Below are 9744 nucleotides of genomic sequence, written 5' to 3'. Positions count from 1 at the left end.
ACAGCTGTGTCATCATCCTTTACTTGATCCAGCTGTCTTGGCTAATTATAGACCAATCTTTTCCCCGTCCTTTTTTTTTTTTTTTTTTTTTTAAATAAATCTTTATCAGTTATCTGTTTTACAGCTATTCTTTCATCTGCAGAGGAATTTCAGTCGGGTTTCAGATCTCATCACAGTACTAGTGAGGGTTACAGATGATCTTACTCTTATTCTCTGTGCTGCTAGACCGCAGTGCAGTATTCAGTACTGTTGACCACAATGTTTTACTACAGTGGTTTGAATCTTATCTTAATAAATAGGGAGTCTTGTTCACACACAAAAGGGTTCTGTGCTAGGGCCATTTCTATACGCAATATTATTGTAAGTTATAGCTTGCATTTTCATTGCTATGCAACGATACCCAGCTTTATCTATCCATGAAACTAGAATACACAAACTAATTAAACTGTAGGATGTCTTAAAGATAAAGAACGGCCTTTAATTTCCTGCTAAATTCAGACACTGAGGTTATTGTACTCTTTCCCATTTAAAAAATAAAAAAAAATCTTCCGAACGTGGTGTCTAACCATATACTTACTCTAGGTGGCATTACCTTAGTCCACAGTAACAGTTTGAGAAAGTGTTACAGCAGTGCTGTAGGTCTCCTTTAAGACTTCTCTCTTAAAGTGAATTTTCTGTTTTCAGTACTGTAAGCCATTATGTTAAAAATTGCACTTTGCTACCTCAAGGCCCAGATTCCTTCCAGTCCATGTTCATGCAATGATTTCAAAGTTGTGCCAACACATTTTACAGAGCAATGGCAATGCAGGCATCAACAGGGCAATGATCTTAAGTGGAGAAAGTCAGGATGCTAGCCCAACTAAAATATTGTGAAATGAACTGATGAGAGCTATTCAGTCACCTCAGTTATTTTTAATGTCATCAGCTAAAAGCCAATTTGTCTTTGGAAAACAAAGAACAGAGAGAAGAAAAGACAGAGCGAGATTATTCCCCGTGACAGGTTTTGCTTTTGTTAGTGTAGAGATGAGATTTCACATCATGCTTTTGTGAGAAAGGTGAATTGCTTTAAAAAGTGTGAATACAATTTATTTGACGTTGATGGTAATGAAAATTGATTTGCTGACTGATGTGCTGAGACCTTTAATGAACAGTGCTCTCTTTGACTGTCTGTTGCACTTCATTTTTGTAGGTAATGGAAAGTGAGGAGTTCATGCTCCTGCCTGCCAACCAGCTCATTGACATAATCTCCAGTGATGAGTTGAACGTGCGGAGTGAGGAGCAGGTTTTCAATGCCGTGATGGCCTGGGTGAAATACAGCATCCAGGAGCGAAGACCTCAGCTACCCCAGGTTTGTCGCTAGAAGCCTGCAGTACATTCAACATCTCCTTTGGTTTAATTCTCTTAGTCCATTTTTCCTTGTTAGTTTAGTTTGAGTGTTTTTCTGATAGTTTGTGAACTACATTTTTAGTTAGTTGTTCTAGTCTGACTAATGTTTCAAGCTTGACTTCTTTAATTGTATTTGCTCTGCAGGTCCTACAGCATGTCCGCCTGCCACTCCTCAGCCCCAAGTTCCTCGTGGGCACAGTGGGTTCAGATCCACTCATCAAGAGTGACGAGGAGTGCAGGTGAGTGCTGTTTGTAAGGGGAGTAGTGGTAAAAATCCTGCTTGTGCACATATAATCGAGGAAATTGATGCTATTGTGGTTAATATGAAACTGTTTACTTTGGGGTTAATGTTACAGAGACTTGGTGGATGAGGCCAAGAATTACCTGCTGCTACCACAGGAGAGACCGCTAATGCAGGGTCCCAGAACCCGACCCAGGAAACCCATCCGATGCGGAGAGGTCCTTTTTGCAGGTCAGTATCTTAGGCACAGAAATTAAAACCATGATTTCCTATTATTGCATTTTATTTGTTTTTAATTTAAATCCTTACCAGTCGACTGTTGGAATTTTGTAAGAAAAGTCAGATTTTTATTTTTTACTTTTTCTTCTTCCTTTCTTTCTTTCTTTCTCTTGCAGTTGGAGGTTGGTGCAGCGGTGACGCTATTTCCAGTGTGGAGCGCTATGATCCGCAGACTAATGAGTGGCGGATGGTAGCTTCAATGAGTAAGCGGCGATGTGGAGTTGGTGTCAGTGTCCTGGATGATCTATTGTATGCAGTGGGAGGTCACGATGGCTCGTCATATCTCAACTCTGTGGAGAGGTCAGCGGCAGTCCCTGAGGCTTTCACTGTAGATATTCACAGCTTTCCAACAGTCTGTTTGTGTGTGTGTCTTATTCTACTTACGTGATTACCTCCACTTTAGATACGATCCTAAAACCAACCAGTGGAGCAGCGATGTGGCCCCCACCAGTACTTGTCGCACCAGTGTTGGCGTCGCTGTACTTGGAGGATATCTGTATGCAGTGGGAGGGCAGGATGGAGTTTCCTGTCTCAACATAGTTGAAAGGTAGCAGATTTCCTGTACTATACTATTTGGGTTTCCAGTTCCATTGGTGGCTACTAGATAAAAGTTAGTTTAATGCAAAAATGATTCTTTGGAATTAAATGGCCAACCTGGCTGTGTTCAGGTATGATCCCAAGGAGAACAAATGGACTCGTGTCGCATCCATGAGCACCAGGCGACTGGGTGTAGCTGTGGCTGTACTGGGAGGATTTCTATATGCTGTAGGAGGATCTGATGGGACATCTCCATTAAACACAGGTGTGCACTGAATCATGTGTAAGAATGGACTGTATAAAAAAAGATGGAGAAATACTAAGTCATCTGCTAACCTTAGCAAGATTTGGTTATCAGGTACCTGCTAATTTGTGCCAAGTAATAGACTAATCTCAAATAGTGGCATTTCACTCAAATGAGATCATAGATTGTCTATACCAAACAGCAAGCAGATGCAAAAATGATCGCTGTAATGTTTAAAAGGGGGGAAATCCATAGGAGTGTAAACAACTTCTTTGTTTTTATGCACTTTATTTTAACATTTTAACAGTCATTGATGGACAAATGTTTGGAAAAGGCTCAAATGGCCACTTCAGGAACTGCAGAAGAAAGTGTACTTTATTGGTCCCCGTGGGGAAAATCGCTCTCTGCATTTAACCCATTCACTCAGTGAAGCAGTGGGCAGCCATTGGGCGCCCGGGGAGCAGTGTGTAGGGACGGTACCTTGCTCAGGGGTACCTCAGGGTAGCTGTTCAGGGGAATCGAACCCCCGACCTTCCGATCATGGGGCCGCCACTCTACCTGCCCCTGCAGTTTTTGGCACTTCAGAATTGCCTTCAGTTTTCTCCCTGGAGGTTGTTCAAGTCTTTATGTCTGAAGTATTGCTGCCAGAACAGCTCACAGAGCAGGCGAGCCACATTTAGATAAAGACTGCTGCAGGGGCCTGGGTTCTAGTCTGGCTCTGGACATTTCCTGTGTGTCATTCACTGCTCTCTGTTCCTGTCCTCTATAGTGTCAAAAAGGCCTAAAAATAAATATTTTAAATGTCAAAAATACACAGAAACTAATACAAATGACAAACATGCCTCAGTTTGGATGGGTGTCAAATGTCTTAAATCTTTCCTTTTTTTTTTTTTTTCCTTTAGTTGAATCGTTATAACAATTTCCAGTGCACAGTGTCACATTTTGACTACTATAATTACTAAACATAACTAGACAGATTTTAGTTGAAAAGCTGAGGATTAAAAAAAATGCAACATTTTTAAAATACTTAGATTAAAAGAATTTGTTGAATTATATTTGTGTGTAAAAACTGATACTTTATCTGACAAAATGCTGTAACTTATGTCTAAAAGCAGTGTAATAAAAACCGAAACTTTTTCAGTTAAGTTTGACCAACAGGGAGCAGTTTAGGGGTTGCAATTTGGTGTTTGAATACAATTACAGAGGCTTGATGATGATGATGATGATGATGATGATGATGATCTTTAATGACCAATAGCTAAGGAGTTACACTTACTCTTAGTGGTTAAAGTTAATGGTAAAGCAAACCAAACTGTATGTAAGTGGTGTTTCTTGTTTCCCATTGATAACCACATTTGAACGATGTTCTTAGTTGAACCAATGATTGAAATCTGTCTACATATTTATGTCATTTTCTCCTGTTTTTTTAATCACCTCATTCTTTCCTCTTCAGTGGAGCGCTACAACCCTCAAGAGAACCGCTGGCACACAGTGTCCCCCATGGGAACCAGAAGAAAGCACCTTGGCTGTGCGGTCTATCAGGACATGATTTACTCTGTGGGAGGTAGAGACGACACCACAGAGCTAAGCAGCGCAGAGCGATACAACCCCAGGACCAATCAATGGTCTCCTGTAGTGGCAATGACGTCCAGACGGAGTGGGGTGAGTGTGTGTGTGTGTTGGAGAGTCATGATTGATGTTTATGTATTTTAATGCACACCTTAAATGATACCATATGTTGTATGAGGCATTGGAGTAACTATGTGTGTCTGTAGGTGGGCTTAGCAGTGGTTAATGGTCAACTGATGGCAGTTGGAGGCTTTGATGGCACGACGTATCTGAAAACTATAGAAGTCTATGACCCTGACGCCAACACATGGAGGTAAATGGTATTCTAGTAGGATCAGTTCTTTAGTTACTATACATCAAGTACAGCTGTCAAACACTTAGCTATGTGATGTGCGTCTACATGTGTTAAATAAATTCATAGCTGTGACACTGAACACAAATGCTAATCTTAACTCTGGTTGCAGCCACACAGACTCCTGCAGGGAACTTCAAGCTGCATGACGCAGTGAACAGCTGTGATTAGTACATGCAGACATGTGGACAGGGGCTGAGTTTTAGGGAGTGCTTGAGTGGCTTTTTCTTTGTGTTTTCAATGGCAGAGCAAGAATTTTAAATATTGCTCAAATGTGATTATATACAGTAATTGTGGGAAGCAAAAATGGTGATGGAGATTACATTTGGATTAATTGTGCAGCCCTGTGTTTGCACTGTTGCCATTCTTTGACTTGTCTCCTCTTTCTAGGTTGTACGGAGGAATGAACTACCGCCGGTTAGGTGGAGGAGTGGGCGTCATTAAAATGACTCACTGTGAATCCCATATTTGGTAATGCCACCACCGCCCCTCTCCTTCCACACACACTTCTCATCAGCTGGCGCTTCTTCTGGCTGACTCTTGTGCCTCCAAAAGAAACATTGTGAACCAGGTGGACATGTGAGAACCATGAGGAGGACGGGGAGATGAGACGACAATAGAAGGACAAACTTTTGAACTTTACTTCACCCCCAACCCTCAAATCAAAGTCATTAACTGACTGACCACGGTCGCCATGAAGTGCACTGAGAGCGGAAGTCTACCAAGTACCATTAAGCTTCTAGTTCAGAGAGGACGAACCTTTTCAAAGTTATTTTCCAAGCGTTGTGGTCTGGATTTAAACCGGTGCTTACCTTTGGTCAAGAAAGCTGCTGGCAGTGAGTGTCCTCTGAAGAAGTTTAACAGCAGCCGAAAGCCTTGCTCACCTTCCTTTTGCTTTATATGGCAGCCCCCCCTAAACTGCTGCTGCTGACCACCCACCGCCTTCAGTAAGTTTAAAGAACAGACACCCAGTGGGCAAACATACTTTCTCTTCATTGTGAGATTTCCTGGTGATACAACATTGCATACTGACTGTAAGAGCTCAAACTCCCTCATTCCGTTTGGCATAGGCTTTGAACCGTACAGCTTTCCTCTGGGCCTCATGTGTAGCATTAATCGGTAACAGTCAGGCAGCTTCCTTCTGAAGGCATCTGCATGTGTACTATGGACACACAGAGGAAAACCATATTTTGGTACTGTAGCTGTTTTTGTTGATTGAGGTCTTTAAAGATTTTATTTGTTTTATTTAGAAGAATGTAATTCACCCCAAGTGGACCGAGACATCAAAAATCAACCTCGAATGTTACTTCAGCACTTCAAATGATTAGATTTGTGCCATGAAAGGAACTTCTTCTGTTTTTCCCAAAAAGGCTCTCCATCTTGGACTGTATTTTCTGGTTAGGGTCGAGACGAGCTTGTGCCAGTTGTCCAGAGTAGAACAAGAACTCGTGCTGTCCAAGATGGTATATTTGGATGAGCTTGTTTTTTGGAAGTTGCCTGGCATCAAAGACTAGAACAGCTGCACAGCTATAGACCAAACTACTGGGTCACCTACCATAATACCTGTAGGAGCTGCTCAGCCATAGAGACTTATGCTATGATCTCCTGGCGCACAATTTTTGTGCCGAGTGTTGGTAACACACCATGTACCTCAGCACCTGGTGACCTCACTCTGTAGCTTGATGTGGTCTAACACTCTGAGGCTGCAGTTCCTAAATGCTTCCAGTTTGGAATAAGACGACTTGCAGTTGATTGTGGAATATCTGGGAGGGAAGAAACATTAAACTGGCTTATTGCAGTGTCATGCTTAAATTCAATAAGCTCTTTAGGAAATGTTTGTGAAGTCAGACTGCATGGCTAGATGCTTGATTTTTACAACTGCAGCACTAGAACTGGAAACGGCTGAATTCAACGTTTAAAAAGTGTGGCCGATTACTTTTGTCCATGCAGTCTATTTGACCAGGAAGTAGGAAAACCAGAAATAGGAATAGCCAAGGCTAGCTGATTAGCAATGGTTGAACATTCGAAATATGAGTAAAGATGTTGCGTACTAGAAATTCAATCACAGATGGCACAGGCAGCCGTTAATGTCTACATGGGGGGAAAAAATTACTTGGGAACACTCGATGATGCTTCATCACACTGCCGGCACCAAGAGTCTTTTGCCAAGAATTCCATCTTGTTTGAATTTATTTAAGGTTTAAGAACATGCATACAATTTCAGGAAGTTTCCTTGATTTTGTTCAATGTGCAGTGTAGAAAGAAAGAATTGAAGAGCATTTTAAATTGCACACACAGAATGATGTTGGAGCGCTCTCTGATGCACAGCAAACAGGGTTGCTTGACTGTACTGGACACTGAGCCCACTGATCAAATGTGGACACTGAGCCCACTGATCAAATGTGGACACAGCTGATTGGCGTGTCTGTGTGTCATTACAGTAAAGCTCACAGAGAAATCTGTTCTTTTTAGCCGTAGCCAGGGCAATTTAAAAAAATAAAATAAAATTAGTTCATTTTAAAAAGAAATCATCATCATATTGAAATATTACAAACATTGGATAGCTTACAGATGGACCTGTTTGTAAGCCATCCAACTGATTCTCTGTGTGACAGCTTTACCACAACTTATGCTGCACCTCGCAGACTCGCATAATGATTTTGTAATTAATTCAAAATCAGAAAGGACTCTGGTTCTGTAGCCATACTGTCCCTAATCACAGAAATCAGGCATCTCTCATGGAAGTGGAGGAGAAATAAAATTGGAGTTCTGTTACCTTCTTTGCAGTCTCTGTTTCAAAACTTCAGAGGGAGCCCTGTTGTGTGAATAGCCTTTTTAAAAATGCAGTAAAACAGGATGGACCACATGAATAGAACTGTTAACTATAAAGTAATTGCTACGTGCGTAGTAGTGTGACAATATATATTTGTTTACAGAGCCATAGGTCCATTTTTGTTCTGCTTTCAGTTCCCACATCCTTGCTTTTGTTCTGTCATCATACAGTGTAACAGCACCGCCTGCTGGTGGACGCTCATAATGCAGCACTTATACAGAAAAGGGTGATACAGATGATGAGTGGTACATGGTTGTACAACTGATCTCTCACAGAGTTTAAATAGATGGTGAAATTTAGTTTTGAATGAATCTTCTCCGAATTTATTGCACTGTGATTGGTAATGTATTTTAGATTTTATCTTTTCTTTTGTTTGTTTCTTAATTATATTTTATAAAGGTGTTTCCAGACATTGGGATGGAAAAAAAAAATCACAGGTCAGCTGGGGAATCATACATTTCAGGCATCGCTGCCTTGATGCTGTGCAGAAGCAGTTTTCTTTTCCCACATGCAACACTACATGTGTCACATGCAGCTCATTACAGCAGCCCTGCACTTTAAACTATGGAATCTGATACATCCTTCTTTCCTTCTTTTCTTTTTCTTTTTTTAAATTTTTTTTATTATAAACTAAAATGTCATAAGAGAGCGAGTCACAACCTGAATGTTGGTGTTTTTTCTTTTTTCTTTTTAAAAAAAAAAATTTATTTACATTTTTTTGGGTAGTTTTTGGATTATGTTCTCTGCTAGCACAGGGGAGGATTTCAAGAGGCAGAACTGCTGTCTGTTTGTGTAGTTACTCTTTGCAGAGCTCCACTTTACAACAAAATGAATGTTTATGCTTCAGAAATGCTCACTTGAAAAGATGAATCGTTGACCATTTCATTATTTTTTTTATTTTTTTTTATTTTTTTTTTGGATGTTGAAGAATTGTGACACATACGCAGTTGCTGAACAACAACTGTTTGCCTGCTTCTTGAAGACTCTTCCAAAAACATTTTGCTATTTTCAACTGCCACAGAATTACAAGGAAATGCCACTCAGTTTAAGAGTCCATGCATCTTATTACTTTGGTTGTCATAATTTTGTTGTAAGAAGCATGTTTTATTATTTAAACCACCCAATTTTTCAGCTGTGTGACAGCATGCTTGTTCTAATGAGTGTTAAGTCCTTGATTTATAAACAACTATGATTTTTTTTTTTTTTTCCAACCTTTTAACGAAGCAGTTATTGATGGAATTATAAGTTCACAAGGCAGACCAAACCTCATTTTTGGAAAAGATTTTAGACCAAAGCAAGAGAAATATGGTTCCCAGACTGAGTGGTATTTCTGTTATATGTTCTACTAATGATGCATTGTATTATAATTGTCAGCCAGCCTTCAGCCGGTAGCCTTTTGAGAAGCCTCACCCAAAACGTGGTTGTAATTGCAGATGTTTGTTTTTGTGTATCAGCGAGCTGTCTTAGCTCACCATGTTCACTATGACAACGATTAAACTTTTTCCCGGAAGAGTTTCTCTCTCTCTTTTTCTTTTCCCTTTTTTTTTTCTCTGTTAAAAGTGATATAAGTCTAAGTTTAAGTAAGTTTAATTACCCCTCAGCCTCCTTTAGCAATAATGATACTTCAATGTAGCCTGTTTGCAGCTCTGGAGGCCAGGATCACTGAACTGGAGACTCTGCTTTGCACCCTCAAAATAGCCAGGTCCCTGTAGCCTGTGGAGCCGAAGGTAGCGTAGGCCCCCCTATATAGCTGTCCCCCTGCAGACTGTCCTGAGCAGCTGGGGAAACCGGATGGCTGGGTGACAGTGAGGAGGAAATGTAGTTTAAACAGAAGCCTGGTACACCAACCAGTTCATGTGTCTAATTCTGTCTCCCCACTCAGCGACACCCCCCGGCAATCAAACTAATTGGCGATTCTATTCTGAGACATGCAAAGCTACGCCACCAAACACGGGTAGTTGTCTTCCAGGGGCCAAAGCAGGCGACATTAGGGAGAATTTAAAACTGTTGGTTAAGCATTTCTAGAAATCTGTCCAAATGTATGATCAACTTATCTCTAATAATAGGCTATGTACCAGAGGCCTTCAAGCTAGCTGTAGTTAAACCGTTACTTAAAAAGCCATCTCTAGACCCAGCAGTCTTAGCTAATTTTAGGCCATTTTAGGTCCTGACAGGGACTAGAAAGAGAGAGCAGATTTCTCCTGTTTGGCTTCCCTTCATTGGCTTCCTGTTAAATCCAGAATTGAATTCAAAATCCTGCTCCTCACATACAAGGTCTTAAATAATCAGGCCCCATCTTATCT

At 40.8% G+C, this 9744-nt stretch overlaps 1 protein-coding gene across 1 annotated transcript in view; it reads left to right on the top strand.

Moving 5' to 3' along the window:
• Positions 1-8951, top strand: part of klhl20 (kelch-like family member 20) — a 19609-nt gene extending 10658 nt beyond the window's left edge. Inside the window, exons 6-14 of the mRNA XM_005737560.1 lie at positions 1190-1348; positions 1531-1625; positions 1743-1858; positions 2023-2206; positions 2310-2453; positions 2575-2708; positions 4141-4349; positions 4463-4569; positions 4999-8951. Coding sequence (XP_005737617.1) covers positions 1190-1348; positions 1531-1625; positions 1743-1858; positions 2023-2206; positions 2310-2453; positions 2575-2708; positions 4141-4349; positions 4463-4569; positions 4999-5083 — 1233 coding nt within the window. The 3' untranslated portion in view covers positions 5084-8951. The remainder of the gene's footprint in view (positions 1-1189; positions 1349-1530; positions 1626-1742; positions 1859-2022; positions 2207-2309; positions 2454-2574; positions 2709-4140; positions 4350-4462; positions 4570-4998) is intronic.
• Positions 8952-9744: the final 793 nt, after the last annotated feature.

Source organism: Pundamilia nyererei, unplaced genomic scaffold (genome assembly GCF_000239375.1).
Source record: "Pundamilia nyererei isolate P.nyererei 1_Seehausen unplaced genomic scaffold, PunNye1.0 scaffold00077, whole genome shotgun sequence".
Classification (NCBI taxonomy): Eukaryota; Metazoa; Chordata; class Actinopteri; order Cichliformes; family Cichlidae; genus Pundamilia; species Pundamilia nyererei.
This window is presented reverse-complemented; position numbering and strand designations above follow the sequence as displayed.